Here is a 22,825-nt window from a genome sequence, read left to right as displayed (position 1 = left end):
CTACCAGTCAACTGTGACCCTCCTTCTCCCCCACCCACCCATCATCTGGTCACCTTCCATGGAATCCTTACCCCCAGTCTGGCCTCACCATACTTCCCTAGGTCCCTTCCCAAGAACATAAAACTCTCAACAGAAGAAAGTGCTGACATTTGCAACCTCAAAAAAGAACCCAAATTAATCTTCCTCCCTGGAAATGAAGGCTCTACCATTATCATGCTGAATCACAGTGACTACCTGACAGAAGGCATCCACCAACTGCCTGATGTCTCCAACTCCAGGCTCTGGCATATAGATCCCACCCCAGAAGTCCAAAGTGCCCTCCAATCCTTAGTGAAATCCTTAGGGTATGTTTAAGCAGCAGCCTCATTGCTGCCACCTCATTCTTGCTTCTGGCGCATCACACCTTGCTCTTCACTGGGTGCCTTGTTACAATTACTCTGCAGCCTTACTGCTAGCCAGGAGTAATTACCATGCAGCTGTTCACAGAACTGGCAGAGAGATAGCAAAGATAACCATGGCACTGCTGAAGTGACTTCAAAGAATGATCATGGTGAAAACACAAACCAGTTTGATAGCATCATCTGGTGCCAATCATAGTGAGCAGCAATAGTAAAGGTTAAACAGGCAGGTAGGACTCAGTGGACTTGTTTCATCATCACCAGTCCACGGTAGTGAGCAGTGAGGTGGAAGCATAAATGCACTCTTAAGCCCACTCCAGAATCTCTCCCTTGAGTCCATTTTCCTCCTCACCTCAATTACTCCCCATACACCCACTTCCTTCTTGCTTTCCAAAATCCACAAACTCAACAATCCTGGATGCCCGATTGTAGCTGGATACTATATGCACAACGAAAGAAGTACCATCCTTGTTGATCAACACCAGCGACTAATTGTGCACAGCCAAGCCTCTCAGATCAAAGATACAAACATCTTCCTTCACCAACTCTTGATCATTTCCATCCCATTACCACCTGGATTCTACTCGTCACTGTTGATGTCACCGTACCTGCGACCTTGCCATTGTCGACCACCCCCTCTTCTAATGTACTTCTGATCCAAACCCACTGTCTCATTCATTACATATCTTGTCAATGATGTCCACACACACAACTACAACAAATCCACAGCATAGCCATGACCATCTTCATGGCACTCTCCCATGCCAACCTCTTTATTGGCCACCTAGGAGAAACCTTCCCAGCCTCCCAAAACCCCAAATCCCTTGTCTGGTGCTTCCTTCACTGACTCTCCACCATCCCTACTTCTTTATCTTCTGGATTCCTACTCACCACTGTTGACACCATTTCCTTATAGACCAACATCCCTCATGCCCATGGTCTTGCCAGTAGTGAACACTACCTCTCCCAACATCTTTCAGACACCAAACCCACTACCTCATTCCTCATACACCTTAATAACTTTATCCTAACATACAACTACTTCTCCTTTGAGGGGAAAGTATACAAATAAATCCAAGGCACAGCCATGGGCACCTGCATGGTACCCTTCTTTGCACACCTGTTTATAGCCGTTGTAAAAGACACCTTCCTAGCCACCCACAACCGCAAACCTCTAGTCTGGTTCATGGTCACTGATGATATCTTCATGATTAAAATACAGAGCCAAGACACCCTATCCGATTCCTCCACAACCTCGACACCTTCTCTCTCATTTCTCTACCAAACATGCCATCTTCCTGGGTGTTGACATCCACCTCTGTGGCTGCCTCATCCATGCCTCTGTCTATATTAAGCCCATTAATCACCAAGAGTACATGCATTTCAACAAATGTAACCCATTCCAATGAAAAATCACACCCATATAGTTTGTGCACCCATGAGCAGCATACCTACAGTGGCAAGAATTCCCATGCCCAATATGCTGGCGGCCTCAAAAAGGGCTCCAGACTTCAAAGATGAAATATGCCCCCCCCCCCCCAAACCTAGTCCACAAACAGATTTCCTTTGCCATATTCTCAGATACCCCTAATGTTGAAACTGTTCCCAAAAATCAGCTGAATAGGGTACCCACTCGCCATCCAGTATCAATCCTGGCTGGAGAAACGAACCATATTATTCACCAAGGCTTGATTATCTATCTTCATGCCCAGAAATGAGGAACAGTATTCCACTGCCCACCCAATCTACTCAATATCCATGTCCATCCTTATGTGAATCGCATTCCCAACCTCTTGTTGCAGGCCTCATATCCCTGCAGCAGAAAACCCTACTGCAAGACTCCCATTTACTCACACAGCACATACCACCCCAATCCAGTCATGGGCTTATCCTACCCCACCTCAAGCAGGGCCACCTGTGAAATCAGCTATATCTCTACTAGCTCTGCTGCAATTTCTGCACAACATTTTATGTGAACATGACCACCACCCAGCTTTCCATTACAATAAATGGCCAACAACATAGTTGACCACCTGCTGCTGACCACAACCACCTGCTGGAATGGGTGTGCTCTAGCTCGTCAAAGGATTTCTTCCAAAAGCTAGCATGCTTATCAATGAAGAGTCAATAGCTGCTTCACAATCCATGCTATCTGGATCCTTCCCTCCAGCATCAGCTTTTCTGAACTATGTAGATTGGAATTATCCTTGCAACACATCCTTTGCTTCTGTACTCTTCAGCTGAATCTCCATTAATCCATTGACCCCACACCATCTACCCAACCATCCCCTTCCTATATCCTGTCACTCCCTCCCAATCCACGCCTCCATGTCATCTTCTTCATGTGTTGCACTCCACTGGCTCCAGTGCCTTAGTGTCACATGCCTAACCCACACACTTGCCACCTTCCTCTCCCACATTAAAGGATTTCTTTATCAAAGTTCTTATTCTTCCTTGCATGTCTGTTGACAACTCAATGCTTTTGCTATTTGGTGATTTGTCTCCTTTACTCCTAAATTATTTTCATTCTGGCAGAACATTCCTTACTATAAAAAAGGTTAAAAATTGGACATAGTTGTAGTACACAACACTACGTCTCTTCAAATAGAACGATATTAATGATCTACACATCACCTTCCAAAATTTGAAATTCATGAAAATTTATTATTACTGTAATCTGAAAAATGGTTAATTTTAACTGCATCCCTGAGGTAATGCATATCCCTATCTTGTTTGTTCTGATCTTTTTAATGAAGGACTTTTAAAATAAATTGTGGAAATTAAAATTTAAATATTTTTTTAAAAGTTCTTTCTACCTCTTTTTCTAGCTCTTCTTTTTTAGCACTTCATTTGTCAAAAATATTATTATTCATTTGTTGCTTTGTTGAAAATATTATTAGTCATTTGTTGCTTCTACTTTGAAAAATATGAACTCAATACTTACAGTAAATTTGTCTGTCTGCATCAGCTGACTCAACCATTTTTCTGCACACATTTCTGCTGGAGTGATATAACTAGAAAAATGCTCAACAGGAAGTGTTATAGAACTCCTTGTTTGATGGACAATTCTTTGGTGCTTTGCAATTATTATAGCTTGGTTAATTAATGAAAATAGTGCTGCACCGTGTTCATGAGCAAAGGTTGATATTTCATCTGAAGCAGAAGTGCAATGCAGATGAAACTGTAACAACCTCATAAGCACTGGATACATGTCCCTGAAAATGTACACCAATTAGTATCAAATAGATTAAATAACACAGAAATACTTGAGTTATACACACATGATGTACTTGCATGAAAGTCTGTGTTGCTAGATTGTAGGCCAAAAGTGTCTGCCACAAGTACAGACTTTGCAGACTCAGTCGCAATGCTTCACTTTGAGGCAAAGCACACTCCCTGCAATATAAATGAAAAGTCTGTATACAGATATCACGTGGAAACAAATTGTTTCAAAAGAGTATGAAGTTTTTGCCTTATAATGATAAAGCCTTAACCAAATGCATCTGCTGTTGAATACAAAGCTTCACATGACGAAGTCATCTGGTGAAGTGCAAGTTATACACTGTGAAACTGTAGTTCAGAAACTGTTACATGGCCAAACGTGTTTTATAAAACTGTAGTGATTAAAGAAAATGTGTAAAGTATGTAATCAGACAGGGAAAAATGAAAATTATAACATTGTTTTTATATTCAATATATGTATTTAGAATCTATTTTAGGAATAATGTCCACTGACTGTCAGAATTTCAATTTTTTTAGGTTCTTACTTTCTATAAATGTTTCAGAGGAAAAATCTTGAACATCAGAGTTTTGAGTGATGACTTAAGGCTTCTTGTCATGACCTGATGAAATGGTCACAGGTTGAGCCTCACCCGAGTCTTTGAATGCCTGACAATGGAGCTTTCACTTTGAAATATTCAGAGTGTTTGACTATGCAGGTAGCAACAAAAATAGTGGATAGAGGACAATGAAACAAGCAATAATACTAATAAATGTAGGATCAAAAACCCATGATTTCATCAATATGGCATATGCATAAGTCAAGTTATACCAATGTTACAACACTGTCAATGTGTAAAGCTACATTTTATTTTGAAATATTGCTAGTGAGCCATAGATTACAAAGTGGTAAACTGCAATTGCTTGATTTTATCATTATTCATAATACCTAAGGACTTGTAGATAGCATTTCGACAATAAGAGTTCCGGTCATGGCTCACCAACACCATGACTCCCATGTCCCCCTGACATGAACCTGCTGTTCTTTTTGTGTGGGGATATTTAAAAGCTTGGTGTATTCCAGCCCTGTTGTTAATGCCAGTGGTCTCTGGTAATGCACTGTGGATGGTTATCAATGCAGTCAGAACACCACTGGGATTTTTGAACATGTACAGGCATCAGTGGGGGGACATGCTGAAGCCTGTTTTCACATGAACATGAAACACTTATTATAATACGTTTGTCCTCAAGAGCATATCTGCAGTTCAGTTCCTCAGGGACTCTGTTAGAAGATGTTCATGAACTTTGTCATAATAAGTCACATTTTGGTTTCCAGACCTATTACTTGCCTGTTTCTCTGTCCTCTACTCGCCTCTTTTGTTTGAACCCGTAATAGTCATATTCTCAGTATGTAGAAAATAAAAATTTTAATAAACAATACAAAATGATTAGAATGCAGACAATAAATTGACTTTTATTTGTAAAATATATTAAAAACAAAAACACATATTACTAATGTATCACACTAATATGTACTATATATTTGGTTGTGAGCCAAAAAGGCGATCATCAGACAACTTAGGTCTGAACAGATAGTTCTCACATCATCACTGAGAGCTTCTAGCTGTATGACCACTGTTATTTCCAAAAATATGTGTCGATTTGAAGATTATGCATCTACATCAAAAACACAAATGAGAGTGCTTCAATGTGATGTGTCTACAAAACAATAAATATTATATAGTCATGTACTGAATATTACACACTCTACAGATATGAGTATAAATCCTTAAATGAACTTACTAACTGATCCACCACATGGTAATTCACAAGTTATCAAGATAGTAGTAAAAGTTCTAAACCATACACAAACTGATAATCTGTTATTAGCATTTTCAAATACACAAAAAAGCAGGTATGTACAAATAAACCTTATACTACCTTGTACTCAAAGATTAAAATCATTTGAATATAAAGGCCAAAACAGAATGCCTACTGGTTACTAGCACTGATTAATCTGTTTGTATATGTCTTAGAGACTTTCTAATACCTGTTTACTTCTGGAATTCAGTACTGTTTAGGTCAATCAATCAGTGGGTTTAGGAACTTACACTCAAATCTTAAAAGACTACAAGAGATTTATTGTTTTGTACCAATGTCAAATTGAAGAATTGCTATTTGTGTTTTTTGTATAAAAGCATAATGTTCAAATCATCTCATATGTTTGGACATAATAGTCTTTCACAACTAGAATCTCTCACTAGTGTTGTGTGGACTGTCTGTTCAGTCTTTATCTGAGATGGCCTAGAAAACCGAAGTTGTTTACAACAAAATATAAAATTATTATTATTGTGGGACATTAATACTAAGTGGTGCACCTTTAATGTGTATATGTTCCTCCAGGTATTGATGGAATATTCCATAATTGTCATAAAATATATATTTTTGACTGTCTCTGTGGACATATGAAACTATTATGGATTCGTTAAAAAATTTTAAAAAATTAATGTAATATTATACTATCTCTGTTGGCTTGAGCTATACACATCTACAAAACATAGGGCTTAGTTGACATTGAAAGTGAGCAAATAGATTAATTTCACTGGGAACAAGAAATATTTGTCATACATTGACCTACCAACTCACTCCCTCCTCTCCTTCTCTGTCTCACTTTTACCCTACCACTCACCCCCTCCCCATCCAAACACAAATGTAATTTTCTGTAAATACAATTATAAACGGGTATATCCCTGGAAATGGAAACTTCAAGACGTAGAGAATCTCAGACATGCAGCTACAACAAACTGAGTCTCTACAGTACAATATCAAAGAACAACCACTATCGCTCGACTGCTTTATGTTTTTAATACGGACAAAAGCTAGTTTACTAGGTATACTGTTTACATTCTTTTATCACCCAATTTACATTGATTCATGTCATTTGACACCTACTCAAGGAAACCATTTATCTACACTGATAAAAACAATGATGGAACAATTCAAAATATCACAATATACCCAACAGAATAAGGGAATATACTGTGTTGGGACAACCTGGAATTACTGAAGTGTCTCAGCAAAACCATTAACTGGATGATGACCTATTGGTATAACACAAGCTGGTTAGGCACAGCACAAGGTATCAACTGGTAATGGAGTGGCATAAAGTGCAAATTCATGACTTTGGGCTCACTTCAAAAATGTAACATATTCAAAGAATCCCACATTTACATTCAGAACAAACATTATGTCTTGTTCACAGATGGGCAGTTTAGGTGGCTCCAGGCACCTCATCTGCAATAATACTTGCAGAATTGCTACCCAAATAGCCCACATCATTTGCCTAAAGGTGATTACTATGAAAATAGGCCCACACTATCAGTCTCATTAACAACACAAAACTTTACTACCCAAAGGTACTGGAAAGAGAAATCCTATCATTGAGGGCATAACAAATGAAACCTTACGTTGTCCTCAAACACAATGCATTTTAACACTGAATGCAACAAGTAAAACTGGCACTGAAGCAAGCACAAATCATGAAACAATCCCATATTTTCAGATGAAACACATTAACATCAAAAAAGTTGACTGGTGGTTTGCAAGAATATCAGTATTGGTTGATGCAAAGCACTCTATACCAGTTAAAACTTCTCTTTGATGTTTCAAACCTGCAGGAGCAAGATTCTCTGACCATTCTGCATTGTGCTTGTTTAATTACAGAATTTCTTCTTGTTGTGAGCAACAATAATCATCACCACTGAATTCCATTGGAGGGGAACTGAAATGCTACTTCCAGCTTTCACAGTGATTGTACCTCTTGGATGTATTGCAGCTCTAAAAAAAAAAACTTGTTCTTGAAGAATTACAAAACAGTTACGCAAAGTTTTGAAGGGAATAATGGACTTTTTTTGCCATTCTGTGGGGTTCAGTCAGATAGTCGCAACTGTTGTATTGTGGAAGAAGTGGCACGAGCACCCTTATTACCCCTTGTCCGAGAAATGCATCTTCTGAACTGAGACCAACAGGTTATTTCTGCAACATCTGGTTGAAAAGCAGCAATTTGATTTTGAAGTGTTAGTTTTAATCATAAAATTAATGAAAAGTGTGACCCAACTAAAAAGATAATGTTGTAAAAGGTGTAGATTTATAATGTGATGTGAAGCCAAGCAACAGAATCAATTTTTGACATTGGTTACAACATCAGTAATAAGTACATGGAGACTTTAAAGTAAACTCCTATTTAATTAAATTTAATTTCCAAATCTTAAATAAAATACTGAATTACCATAAAAGGAATGTTACAGAATACTAATCAAATTATCACTAGAACATACCTAGGATCTATGCTTATGTAGCTGATCAAAACATCATGCATTTGGTATACAGAACATAAATCACTGGCGGCATTACGTGATCCAGATGCTAAAACTCTTACAAATTTGAGAGCTTCTACAAGTGGAACTCCATAAACAGATGTCATATCCTGTGGTTTTGTTCCACCAACTGCAAGAAGAATTTCCTTCAGTGTAAGAACAAAATTTTCCAATTACTTTAAAAGTATACAGAACGGTTAAGATAAACATCTCAAAAACACTGTCAAATATAAAGACAATAAAAAGCCCAATCTGTCAATACCAATTAATCTCCAATCCTTTGGAAGGAAGTTCTTAACAATGATAGATATTAGCCTTGGGCATGACGCTATGGCCAACACCGACTCGTGGGAATGTCTTGCTATTCTTGTCAAAATTTCCAAAGCAGCAATTACAGCTTTTGGACCTGGCTTCAAAGTCTCTAAAATATATCTGAAATATTACAAATAAATATACAATCTTTCTGTTACATGCTATTGAACTCAATGAAACAAACAAGATTTAAATGCTGTTATTGACATGTTTCAGCTACAATACATGTTCATGAAATGATATAACACAATTAATAAGCCAAGGTAGTCTTGAAATAAAAATTAATGAACATTTGAGAAAGAACAGTAGCATCTTATCCGCAAAGGTAAAATGTGACAGCAATGACTCTAAGTATTATCCAGTTTTCTTGCAGGCAGATACATTTATCATGACTTATAAGAGCATCCCTCATTGCATTAACCCATATATCTTCCTTCATTGAATGAAAAAAGTCATAGCAAATAACATAATTCAGAGAAAAGACTTATAAAAATGAAAATAATCAATTTTTGACAATATACTGTAACTGGATAGATAAAAATATCCACTCACCAAGTGGTGGAAGGAGAAAACACATATAAAAAAGGTTTATGTATGCAAGCTTTTGGAGCCTGTGGCTGCTTCTTCTGGCAGAAAGGTTGAAGAGGAAGGAAGATGGGTGAAGGAAAAAGCCTGGAGAGGTTTAAGAAAAGGGATAGAGTTTGGAAAAGTCACCCTGAACCCCAGGTCAGGGGAGATTTATCAGATGGGATGAGAAGGAAATTCCATCTGGTAAGTCTCCCCTGACCTGGGGTTCCGAGTGACTTTTCTGATCTCTACCCAATCTGTTTCCTTCAGTCCTCTCTCCTTCCCCTTCAACTGTTTTGCCAGGAGGCACCACTGGCTCCAAAAGCTTGCATATGTAAAACTTGTTTTATATGTGTGCTCTCCTACCACTGCTTGGTGAGCAGATTTTTTATCTATCCAATTACAGGATGCACTTAAATTGATATGAATTTCAGCAAATTGTGAGGATTTGCTAACAACACTTACACTAATCCTAAATAAAGGAATAATGATCTTTTGTGTTCACCATCTCCCTTAATGGTGAAATTTGCAATGATTATTTTTATTTCTTTATTATTATGTATTGCAGCTCATGTCACATATAAGGTGTCATTCCTGGTTTTGACTTATTACTAAGTCATTATCAGATGATTTCAATACATTACACAGTTACTCATCAACTGAAGAGGCCCAGAGAGGTGCACTCAATGTGAATGTACCTGCATTCTGTTATTAGTAGCCTACATGATGAATATTGTTTCCATGACTTAAAATTACACAATAATTGTACAAGTTTTACTTTATCTACTGTGGACATTTATGCACAAAATATTTTGTTTGACTCCCTACAAAGGATAAAAGTTGCAATGCTACACAGTTTTCCTGTTTTAGTCAAACTGACTTCTCTTTTATTATGGAAATCACTTACTGTATTTTTTACAGAACATAGCAGTAGGATAGCCACAGTGATGTTTTGCAATGCAGTACAGCATGTGTCAAACTTTTCTAGGCCAGGTTGCAATCATCATAAGGAGAGAGGCTCTCCATATGCACTGATAAAGAACACACATTCTGTAGCTGAACAACAACATGTCTATGTACCTATCACAGCTACACACTTCTTTCACACAGCTGATTTCCCTAAACCCAAATCAACAAAGATTTTCTATCATCATATTAAATACTGTAAAGGAATTAACATAAAGATGAACCACAAAACATCACGCACTGAGGCTAACATGCTCTCATCAGAGATATGCACTACCAATGTAGTTTCCACCTACTTCTCCACTTGTCAGCATTAATTTTCTTTGTGGGCCTTTAGCTTGTTGCTTGGTGGTGTAAGAAAGACAAATCATCAAAAGCAGTTAAGCTGCAGAATCAATTCATTTCTAAAGTGACAATATCTGTCAACATGAAATGAAAGTGGAGATGATATGATAGTATAAAAAAATGATAGGGAGAAATCACAAGACGAGCAACAAAAACTGATATAAATTTTATGAAGTAATCTGAGCAATAAACCACCCAAGTCTATAAAGTAATTTAATTTCAGTGACTTGAGCAGGGATAGTGTTATTACCATGTAACATGATGCTGTGCAAAAGACTACAACAAATAATAAAATATGGGCAAAATGACATTCCATTACAAATACACTAAACATTCTTGACATCATAAAAATTAGTTTGTTTGCTTCATATAATTTAGAAAATACAAGTACTGTACCAAAGATATTCAGTCACACTCCAGTTTTTGGTGATGAGGTTATTTTGTTTCTGCATATGTTCCATGAGTACGATGGATTCGGTGTTGGTTCAGTTACAACAACAACAACAACAACAGCAGCAGTCTGAGCAGCAACAATGACAGTCTGAGCAACTACATCACCAGTTAGATTTGTTTCATCAGTTGATTACAAATTCTCACAGGCCATGGCCCCTCCGCCACTACCCTTTGCACATCCAACTGCTCCCCCAGCTTTTCCACAGTTCCAAGAAGAAAAAGAAGATTGGGACTTGTAGATGTGATGTTTGCAGTTACTTTCACAGAATTTCAGTTAGAGGACTTGCCAGCAAAAAATATTTTGGTTATCTTTTTTCCATTGAATTGAGCACGAAACATTTAATCTTCTTCAGAAACTTGTTCCATTGAAGAATCCACTGGCACTGTCATTTTCTGAACTGTATGAGTTGCTCAGCACCTGTTATCTTCAGCAAACCGACATTGTTGCTTCCCGTATGGAGTTTCACCAGCAACAAAATAAAGTGGGCCACTGCCATCAAGCACCGGTGACCAACCTCTGCAGTTAAAGTAAGCAATGTAAATTTACTTGTGCTCTTTGTAATCAGTCCTATGTCAACTCTCTGACACATGATGTCCGTTCTACTCCAGACAGGGTGGTACATTGCGCAGCTTTGCTTTTAGAAGATCCTAGAGTAGAAATGGTTCTGGCTATCGCTCAGGTGTTTAAGTTGTCTCGAGCTACCGTGAAACAGTTTTAGGACATTACAGACATTGCGTCAGTGCTTGCATTTCCACAGAAAAGGCATCATACACCAACACCGTCATCTTACTCAATGGGTTCACATTGTTCGCTGTTGGATGGTGCCCTCTTCCGATGCATGTTCCCTTCGTATCCTGATTGTTTCCGTGTGCACACCCATAGTTGCTGTCCACACTGGCAGGCACAGTGTACAGCTTGTCATAAACACAGCCGGATGGCAGCTGTTTGCCATGGCTTCCTATGGCCAGTACTTGGTTATGGACATGGAGTTTACGTAAGTCCATAGCGTTACACCAGTGCACAACTGGAAGCTCAGCATTCCCAGCAACATCTACATTATGTTTCACATTCATCTACAGCTGTTGAATCTTGAAACCTATCATTGCTTGGGTTGCCCAGCTTTTTCCTCGGAAGATCATTTGGTTGGTTATGATAAGCAGCCCATTCCTGTCTGTGGTCAGTTAAAGACTGATGTTGCGAATCAGCATGTCATGAGGGAACTCACATTTTTGGTGTTTGACAGTGACAAGTCAGAAAAGATTTTCGGTTTTGGAGCATTCAGGGTTTTTTAAGTTCACACTCAGGATTCTGTGTTTCTTGTTTCTGACTGTATTCCATTACAGAAACTGGATGGGCTCTGTTTTCACCTGGATGGGGTGTTCCACAGGACTATGAACCTCACATCACCCTTAAACCAACAGACATTCCCAAGTTTTGTTGTGCTCAGCCTATTACTGTTGCTCTGTTACTGCCACTCCAGGATGAATTAGACAGGTTGCAAGACCTAGGTATCATTAAGCCAGTTCTTTCTATATAGTGGGGTAAACCTATGGTAGTTATTTGTATGCCTATGAGGAAGCTTAGTTTGTGCAGCCATAAGAACTAGCTACACCCTCACTGAGGTGCTGAACCACATCTTCCACAGCTATAGCAGCTAACAGCATGGAGCCCTTCCACAAACGCTGACGGCACAGCTTCTCATTGTCACCACATGCCAGGTCATTACCACACCCGTATAACCATCGTCTGGGACATTTCAGCTGTATGCCCTGCCGGACGCACAGCACCAACACTTCTTCAAGTAATTGTGAACCAATGGAGGTGAACACCAAACAACCACAAGCTGCCATCACACTGCTGCTGCTGTAGCCACTGCCAGAGGTGCCAGCACTGGATGAGTGTTACCTGTGGCACACCACAAGCATGGCCTTGCTCCCTTGTGCTTTAGCTGTGCTAGGTGAAGATTCACTGACTATATTTGAAAGTTACATGTTATTGTAGGATGAACACTGGACTGGTAGTGTATTCTTCAATTAATGTTCTCTTATCTTGTGTATTTCTGGTGCTCAGCTCACCACCATTGTGTATATTTGTGTGCTATTGTTCTTGTTGCTGGTTTTGTTAGATATTACAGTTATTTTACTTTCAAGTCGTTTAATGAGTAAGCTGTTCATACAATTTAAGGATTAAAGGCAATAAATCACCATATAGCTGAGATACTAAGTTGCCGATACACAAAGAAACAAGACAGAGAACTCTGCTGCCTTTTGAACCAATCCTCCTTTGATCTTCATTCCTCCACAGCCTTACCATCTTCTCCCCCATCCACTTTTCCCACTCAACCTCTGCCCAGCATGCACCTTCCTTGATGTTCACCACCATATCTCTGATGGCTCCAGCCAAACATTTATCCGTATAAAGCTCACTAACAATCAACAGTACTTGAATTATGATAAATGCCATCCCTTCCACAGCAAAATGTAACTTCCATATAGTCTGCCTATCCACTGACAGTGCATCTGCAGCTCCCAATTTCTTGGTTAGTATGCTGGAGGCCTTACTAAGGTCTTCACCGAAACACATTGGTTGTCAAAACCTGGCTTGCAGATAGAGTTCTTGTGCCATATTCACACATGCCACTAAACCTCCCGTCACCACCAGGAACCAGTCACAAAGTAACACCCCTCTCTTCACCTAATATCATCCCAGACTAGAATAACTGAAGCATAAACTTCACCAGGGTTTCAACTATTTATCAATGTACCCAGAAATGAGGAATATCCTATCGACAAACCTTCCCACCCCTCCCAAAGTTGTATACCACCACCCACACAATCAAACAAATATCCTACTCCACCCACATGTCACACCCATTTCTAACACTTTGCCACATGGATCTTACCCCTCTCCAAGATCTGTCCAATAGCCTTTACCGAGAAAATCTTTCTGCAGTCCTGTCACAGGCTAATCCTGTACCATCAGTGATAGGACCACCTGTAAAAGCAGTCTTATACACAGGTTCTTCTGTAATTTCTGCACATCATTTTATGTAAGAATGGCCATCAGACAGATGTCCACCTAAATTAATGGGCACTGCCAAACTGCGACCATGAGCAGAGTTGACCACCCAATAGCAGAACACACTGCTGAGCACAAAATGCACAATTTCAGTGGATGTTTCACAATCCATGCCACCTGGAGCCTTACTCTGACACAAGATTCTTTGAATTATGTAAATGGGAGTCGTCCTCGCAACACTTCCTTTGACCCTGGTCTCAAACTCCACTAGCCCATCTCACCACCACCTCCATCTCTGTCCTGTGATCCTACTTCTGCAGTCTCCCTCTGCTTCTGTTCTCTCTCCCCCTCCCATTCCACTCCTCCATAATGTTGTGCACTGTCAAAAACTCTCCCTCCCCCGCCCCTCCTCTCTCTCTCTCTCTCTCTCTCTCTCTCTCTCTATCTATCTATCTATCTCTGAGGCCAGAACAAGCTCAATGGTATCACAGTCCTGTACTCTACAGCTCTGAAGAAGGATTCACCAAAAAATTAGTAACATTCCCAATCTTTTGTATGCACTTTTTCTCTCAATTACCATTATAATATGAGTAAGCTGTATGGGCCTTGTAAAGGAATAGAGTTTTTCATGTTCAGATTTACTGGGTGCCCCACACAATGTCAGACATAATTACAGGCTCTGCAGAAATTTATCTTGCATATTTATTTACGTCAATGATGATAAGAAAAGCAAGAAACTTGGGGAATTAATTCTTAGTAAACTTATCTAATTTTGAGTTAGCATTTGGAGGTGGGAGCTGTTGAAATCACATATTCCAAGCACCAAAAGTAATGGTACAGTTACAGAAGTGAGATTCCAGTATGAGGGAATACTGAGTGGAATCAAGCTGTTACGAAGGGTTACTGTTGAACCTGAAACATAGATAAGGACTTTATGGCTACATAAAGGAAATGAGATTCTTAAGTCAGATGTTGGTGGGTATTGTGTAAACTAAGGAACAAGCAGAGGGCTCAGTCCCTTAAAGGAGAAGGCTCAGAAACTGTATGTGATGATAAGGCCCAAACTCAAGTATGTATTTCTTACGTACCTCACTGATTAGACAAAGAAGGGATACCTGTATACAATTATGGTCTGCAAAAGCAGGTAATCATAGAAAACCAGTAACATTAAAAACAATTAGCAAACTTTTGGAGTAAATGCATACATGAAAGTCATAATGTTGAACAAAATGAATACCTCTTTACAAATCATTCACAAACCTTAATCTCAAAATAATGTCAGTTCTTAATGCACCCTTTATTGTATCAACGCGAGCAATTTCATAATCTTTCAGTTCTTTTTCTTCATCTTTTAATTCCTCCTTTTTCTCAGGCTTTACTTCTATCTTAACTTCAATTGTAGGCTGCTCTATTGCTCTTTTACAACCTAGAATCCGATCAAGGCAAACCTGGAAGTAAATGTAATTTCATGATACAAAAAGAAGTAGGTATATCAGACACTTAACTTATTCTCTTAAAGTGGATCGTAAAACTATGAAGACATAAGGGGATTTATATCAGTTCAACAGAGTAATAGTGCTTCATGTACATGATATCTGTTCATGTCCTGATAATACTCCTTCGAACAGGAAAAGCAAAATAAAATACACACTCTCACTGGCACTATAGTATTATCTTTAATTTATTGACAAAGTCATTTCAGCTGGATTAGTTTAAACTACTACAATTCATTTGATTTTGATCATCGTTGCTGTGACTGTATTGCTGTTGTAAAAATGAAAACAAATCACATTCAGTCACTAGTTGTGCTTTTTATTTCAGTGAAAAATGCATTTAAAGCTCTGGGTGTTAATCATTCAGTGCCTGAGTCCCCAAGGTTTAAAATGCATCACACACTAAAGTAAAATCATCATCAGTGACAAGGTATTCTGTGTTCTTTTAATGAAAGTAATACAATCACAGCAATAACATTGACAACACTGGACAAAATTAAGTTATATTTGCCAAGCCAGGCAATCAAGACAGTGTACTGATTTAAAAATGCTAAACTTAAGCTAATAAAACTGACCTGCAACATCAAATTTAACAAAAATTATCCCTCTTGTGATATACTTAAAAACTGCATTAACATCACAAAAACATGTTATTTACAAGCATCCAAAATAGTTAAGACAAAATTTGAGAAGGCAAGTACAAAAAGAACAGTTGAAATTATTACCAAAAATCTCATTAAACACACTATCTTTGACCTCCTATTCTCTGTGATGCCCCTCCCTTCATCTAAGTAATAGAGCTTTCTATTTTTATGTGTGTCTATCAGCCGTATGTGAAAAATCACAAGAAGGTAGGTACTGGCCAGCCATTGTGTGTTCTTGCAAGTTTACATTTAAAAGCAAGTCACACATAACCTATTGGGTTCCAGCAGGATTGTCAAATGTAAAAAAAAGTCCTGAATAAACCAGAACCATTGTGTCTGGATAGCTACGTTGGCAGTGCATTTTTCCATGAATGGCAAACATTCTGGGTCTGCATGTCAGTCTGGCACACAGCTTCAATCTGCCCAGAAGTTGTAAAAAATATGTTTGAAATTGACCTCTTCGTACCATGATTTATCAGAATAAATCCTCATATCCACTGCCACTCTTTCACATAACTGTCTTAAGGGGATGGAACAGTGCATTATATTATTTTTCCTATTGCAAAATTACATAATATTTTTAAAAAAATGTGAGCTCTGACTGAAACCACAAAAACTGTAGTAAAGATGGTCAACAAAATTAGGTCTCTCTCTTCAGAGACTTTTTAAAGGTTTAGCAGATGAACTGGAACTGCGAAATACGGAAATTTACTTCTCCATATTAAAGTGTGTTGGCTCAATAAGGGAAACGTACTTCAAAGTTTCCACAATCTTTTACTACTATCCAACTGTTTAAGCAAGAACTAGACAAGAATAATCTGTTAGATGAGGATAGTCTCCAATTTAAGAATTTTACTTTCTTAATCAACATAACAGAAAAACTTGTTGTTGTTGTTGTTGTTGTTGTTGTGGTCTTCAGTCCAGAGACTGGTTTGATACAGCTCTCCATGCTACTCTATTCTGTGTAACATCTCCAAATAACTACTGCAACCTACATCCATCTGAACCTGCTTAGCGTCTTCATCTCTAGGTCTCTCTCTACGATTTTTACCCTCCACACTGCCCTCCAATACTAAATTGGTGATGCCTTGATGCCTCAGAATATGTCCTACCAACCAATCCCTTCTTCTAGTCAAGTTGTGCCACAAATTCCTCTTCTTCCTAATTCTGTTCAGTACCTCCTTAATTAGTTAAGTGATCCACCCACCTAATCTTCAGCATTCTTCTGTAGCACCACATTTCAAAATCTTCTATTCTCTTCTTGTCTAAACCATCTATTGTCCAAGTTTCACTTCCATACATGGCTACACTCCATGCAAATACTATCAGAAAAGACTTCCTGACACTTAAATCTATACATGATGTTAACAAATTTCTCTTCTTCAGAAATGCTTTCCTTGCGATTGCCAGTCTACATTTTATAACCTCTCTCCGACCGTCATCAGTTATTTTGCTTCCCAAATAGCAAAACTCGCTTACTACTTTAAGGGTCTCATTTCCTAATCTAATTTCCTCAGCATCACTTGATTCATTTTGGCTACATTCCATTATCCTCATTTGGCTTTTGTTGATGTTCATCTTATATCCTCTTTTCAAGACACTGTCCATTCCATTCAACTGCTCTTCCATGTCCTTTGCTGTCTCCGACAGAATTACAACGTCATTGGCAAACCTCAAAGTTTCTATTTCTTCTCCATGGATTTTAATTCCTACTCCAAATTTTTCTTTTGTTTCCTTTACTGCTTGCTCAATATACAGATTGAATAACATCGGGGATAGGCTACAACCCTATCCTACTCCCTTCCCAACCACTGCTTCCCTTTCATGCCCCTCAACTCTTACTCTTACAACTGCCATCTGGTTTCTGTACAAATTGTAAATAGCCTTTGCCTTCATATATTTTGCCCTGCAACCTTCAGAATTTGAAAGAGAGTATTTGCTGTCAACAATGTCAAAAGCTTTCTCTAAGCCTACAAATGCCAGAAACATAGGTTTGCCTTTCCTTAATCTATGTTCAAAGATAATTCGTAGGGTCAGTATTGCCTCCTGTGTTCCATTATTTCCATGGAATCCAAACTGATCTTCCCCAAGGTCGGTTTCTACCAGTTTTTCCATTCATCTGTAAAGAATTCGTGTTAATATTTTGCAGCCGTGACTTATTAAACTGACAGTTTGGTAATTTTCACACCTGGCAACACTTGTTTTCTTTGGGGTTGGAATTATTATATTCTTCTTGAAGTCTGAGGGTATTTCAGCTGTCTCATACATCTTGCTCACCAGATGGTAGAGTTTTGTCAGGGCTGGCTCTCCCAAGGCTATCAGCAGTTCTAATGGAAAGTTGTCTACTCCCAGTGCCTTGTTTCTTAATAAGCTAAATTTCAAATGTCAATGTAATAACAAAGATATTGCATATACAATAACTGAAGTAAATTCTTTTACTGACAAGCTGTGTTTATGAGAGTGCTGTCTTTACAGAGGTGATTAAGACACTTTCCAACTCTGAAAAGCCAAATAGAACAAAGTTACATACATTATAATGGTGACTGTCACACAGCAATGATGTATAATTTGAAGGATGATTTTAATGACTGGTTTTCAGATTTGAAAAAGATTTCAGTGGTAACCCAGTTTGTATCTCTCCCCTGGGCTAACCTTGATCTACTGAATAATCTTCATCCATTTAAAATGTTTTTGAGACAGATATGGCAGCTGTTGAACTCAAAATAATATATTTAAAAATTTTATGTATCTTGAAAGTGTTGCGAAACACAAAACTGCTGGCCTCTAGTTCCTCAGGAGAAATAACCTGAAGTAGTTAATGTACCACTTATGATAAAGGCCTTCTTTGCTTCTAGTTACTTTGTGAATCATTATTTTCAAATATGAATTTTACTAAAAATGAGCTGTGAATAAAGCTAACTATGAACATCTAGACTCCTGTATTTGACTAAGTGTAACAAGTTAGACCACAAATATTAAAGAAATTGTGAACAGAACATCTACTCAAGTTTCACATTAAATGTAAGATAATCCTTGTGTTATGTCTACAAGAATATATTTGTAAAATATTATGAAATAAAGTTCTTATGTTTTGAACAAATGGTAAAGATGTCAAGCTAAATAGTTGTTTTACAGTATTCAAAAATGAAATATGTAGCAATTATTGTGCTTTTAAAAGAAGCAGATCAGTTTGTTGGAATGGAATAGTAGTTCGAGATGACTATAGTTGCCTACCCGTGGTGAATATAATTGTTTTTAAGCTAAGGTTGACAGTTGCTGGAAAAAAAAAAATCTGTCCCAGCCTGAAGAGATCCGATTTCTATCAATTCTCCTTATTCCCCATGAGAAAAGCCATATAGTATGGGAGTCCAGGCACCCATTTATAATGAGAACCATTTGTAATTGACATTGAAATGTACAACTTATCTCCCACTATCTGAGATAGCACAGGAACATGTTTTTTTCTATGGCAAAAATTGTGGTTTGGCTTCAGTTATGAAGTTAATAATATCATACACAGACCAGTTATGTTCACATCATAAAAGAAAAGTAATTATAATAGAATCAAGGAGAGAAATACAGCCACCACAAAAAATTATAAATAGACAAATTGCATTAATTGTCATTAACTTTTATCAATGATATTTTCTTTGAATAGGTACTGATAAATAAAGATTAGGGATTCACTTCCAGTCAGTGAAGAGGCCATTAGAGATGGACTACTTGTCGCTAATGCCACGATGAAGAAGGCAATTGGTCTGTTCATAGGAACCATCGTGGCTTTTGTCTCAATCAGTTTAGGAATATTAAGAGGCAGACAAAGTGGCTAGTATTATCAGTCTTGTATGTACATGTACACTGGCAACCAAAATACATAGCTGAATACAGGGTGATTCACAACTTTAAACTAGACAGAGAATATCCAGAATGAGATTTTCACTCTGCAGCAGAGTGTGCGCTCATATGAAAGTTCCTGGCAGAGTAAAACTGTGTGTCGGACCGAGACTCGAACTTGGGACCTTTGCCTTTCACGGGCAAGTACTCTACCAACTGAGCTACCCAAAAACGAATTATGCCCTGTCCTCACAACTTTAATTCTGCCAGTACCTCGTCTCCTACCTTCCAAACTTTACAGAAGCTCTCCAGCGAACCTGTGAAAGCTGTGAGGATGTGGCTTAAGTCGTGCTTGGGTAGCTCAGTTGGAAGAGCACTTTCCCGCAAAAGGCAAAGGTCTGAAGTTTGAGTCTCGGTCCGGCACACAGTTTTAATCTGCCAGGAAGTTTCTCAGAGAATATCCTTCTTGTGGAAATCTTAAGAATACAGACACAACCACATCTGTAACTGGGTCATTGCAAAAATATCTTCATTAATGTATTTTTGATATTGCATAGGTGGACATAATACACTGTTACACTTTGTTAACAGGTTCTGCCTACAGCCACTTTTATCAAGATCACAGCTGCTACACTACTGCCGACCAGATAATCAAACTCAACAGTTTTATAACTGTGCAGTCTCACGTTTCATATAAATTCTACTAAGTATAAATGTCAGCTTCATTATATGTGCTATCTCTACTAATGAGAACACTTGACAACTGATAAAATTTGAACTAATTACAGCACACTTGCCAAGTGAGGAATTGGCAATGGAGATTATATCATAGATTAGCTCCAGTTTAGGTGGTTTTCCTTGAATGAATTCCAAATCCTAAAGTTCCAAGCTGATTCGATAGGTGCAACATTCTCCTCTGCCAAGGAAAAAACTTTCCAAGCAGATGGAAGAAAATTTTCTTAATATTACATTTCCCATTAGTGATTCTCGCCTCCTTCCCCATATGAAAATGTTCTTTATATACATTGTTGTACATAAGAAGGCCTATGTCAGTGGAAATGAGACCCTTCATACTGACAAAGGGTGGGTCCCTCTAAACCAGGGATACGAATGACCTGCTAACCTTCCTCAACCGAACTCCTTTTCCTCTCTGAGGAGGGAAAATATGAGTTACAACAACTGGGCTTAGTATTTTCTACTTTTAACTGTTTATACCAGCACTAACAGGAATTTTTCATCCTATTGCGTACATGTGTAATAGAATACCCTATAATACAGATGCCATAATACTTCCTTTTTACTTACCTCATCAGGAAAATTCCACAACAAATTCCTCAGTGCCAGCAATGATGCTGTGACCATAGTTTCCATGTTGTCATCTAAGGAGAAGCGAAGGAGAAGCAGTATATCTGAGTCCAACATCACTTTAAGAAGAGGTTCCTCCATACATTTATCATAATAACCAGATTTTGTCTGAAAATAAATCCAGAGTCTGGCTGTAAACATGGCTGACATGGAGAAAATGAATAGTTACTCCTTATATACCAAAGAGTGCACATTAAATGCCACCTATAATCTAGTGATCGCTCGCATACTGACTCACAGTATTTAAAAGTTTCTTTGGCCATAAATGCTACAGTATGGATTCTAACACTAGAAAACAATCTCAGAGCTTCAATTTTCAGTGTGTTACCTTATGACAATGAAACTTTTTGGAAAACTCTTAGACAGAGTACACATCATTAGATGATAAAACTGCTCAAAATGGGTTGATGTTCACCGATAGGACATAAACTTCAGATATGTGAATCAACATTTATAAGGGAACAGGAAGTCTTGGGTGGAATACAAATAATGGAAGGAGTAAAGATAGCCACTCACCTTACAGTTAAGGTAAAATGTGGTAGACAGACAAAATAAGAAGAGTGAAAAGGTCACTGAGCTCTTGGCCAATGTCCTTTTCCAGAACTAACTAATACAATCCACCACACACACACACACACACACACACACACACACACACACACACAAGGGTACATTGTCCCATTGCTACAACTCGAATGGAGTGAGATGTCAGGAGGATTGGATCAGAGGAGAAAAGAGGCTACTGTAGTTGGCCCCTAAGCAGACAACTAAAACCACCAACATTACACCAGCATCCAGGGGTTGTCTTGTGGCTAGGCCACAGGCACAGACACTATCTTCCCACTACGCTGCATGTGCACCACCGATAGTGGTGCTGTCATTTCGGAACCATTTTCTTCATCTGTGGTCATGTCACTACACATATCTGCACACACACCACCCATAGTGGTGCTGCAATCACAGTCACGTGATTACATGCAATCCTACCTTTATAGGCCATGATGCAGTTGCCAGCAGCCAGATAGTTTTCCTGCTCTGGACAATTAGCTGGCCACCCTGGCGGCCCACCAATCAGAGTTTTATTGTCCTTCTCACCAGCTTGTCAGCATTGGTACATCTCTGGGGGCTGCCATTGAGTGCCAACTGCCAACTCCCATCAGCCCTGACATGGTCACTGACTCATGGTCTCTACAACATAGCACTTCACAGGTTGTAGGCATTGTCATGTCCTGGAAGGCCTTACTGGTCAAAAATCACGTCCCAGCTGAGCTACATCTGATACCTACAAACACCATAGTCACACAACACCACAGTCACACAGAGCAAAATCGCCCTTATAGGCCTGCCAGTATCACTGCGTCTCAGGCAGTCACCACTGGTCAAATGCTACCTCCCAGCAGCTGCTGTCACCAACTCATCAGGTTATTGATGCTGCCAGTCTCACAAGGTGCCAGTCACACCATCACCGAAAGCCAACCGCACTGTACTCCGCCGTGTCAATTGCTTCCCTGCCACTGCACCGTGCTGGGTGCAGGCCAGTACCCGGAAGAGCTTTCCATATTCTAATACTGTATGTTGTGTTGTTGTTAAGGTTGTGCAATAAACCATTGCAGGTGTCACTGGGAACCACTGTTTACTTCCTGTGCCATTGCCACCGTGCAAGAACGCTAAAGAGGCACAGCTGGTATACAACATGACTGCTTTCACAAGTTGTCCTGCTTCTGATAGGGTAGGATATGCCAGTAAGAGGACTACAACAGGACACGCTTTTGGTTCTGCCTATTCCACAGGCATATGGGCCATGAGCAAGGAGTTTGGAGTAGGTATGGAATAA

The 22,825-nt window shown here is 38.8% G+C and overlaps 1 protein-coding gene across 2 annotated transcripts in view; it reads right to left on the bottom strand.

The window, feature by feature from the left end:
• Positions 1–22,825, bottom strand: part of LOC124613088 (RNA polymerase II-associated protein 1) — a 202,326-nt gene that overhangs the window by 70,639 nt on the left and 108,862 nt on the right. For both annotated transcript variants that reach the window (XM_047141675.1, XM_047141676.1), the window contains exons 7-12: positions 20,932–21,099; positions 14,916–15,103; positions 8,256–8,425; positions 7,955–8,123; positions 3,693–3,794; positions 3,343–3,613 (exon numbers count right to left, since the gene is read on the bottom strand). In XM_047141675.1, coding sequence (XP_046997631.1) covers positions 3,343–3,613; positions 3,693–3,794; positions 7,955–8,123; positions 8,256–8,425; positions 14,916–15,103; positions 20,932–21,099 — 1,068 coding nt within the window. The remainder of the gene's footprint in view (positions 1–3,342; positions 3,614–3,692; positions 3,795–7,954; positions 8,124–8,255; positions 8,426–14,915; positions 15,104–20,931; positions 21,100–22,825) is intronic.

This window comes from Schistocerca americana, chromosome 4 (assembly GCF_021461395.2).
Source record: "Schistocerca americana isolate TAMUIC-IGC-003095 chromosome 4, iqSchAmer2.1, whole genome shotgun sequence".
Classification (NCBI taxonomy): Eukaryota; Metazoa; Arthropoda; class Insecta; order Orthoptera; family Acrididae; genus Schistocerca; species Schistocerca americana.
The sequence above is the reverse complement of the archived record's forward strand: the minus strand, read 5'-3'. Positions and strand labels throughout refer to the sequence as shown.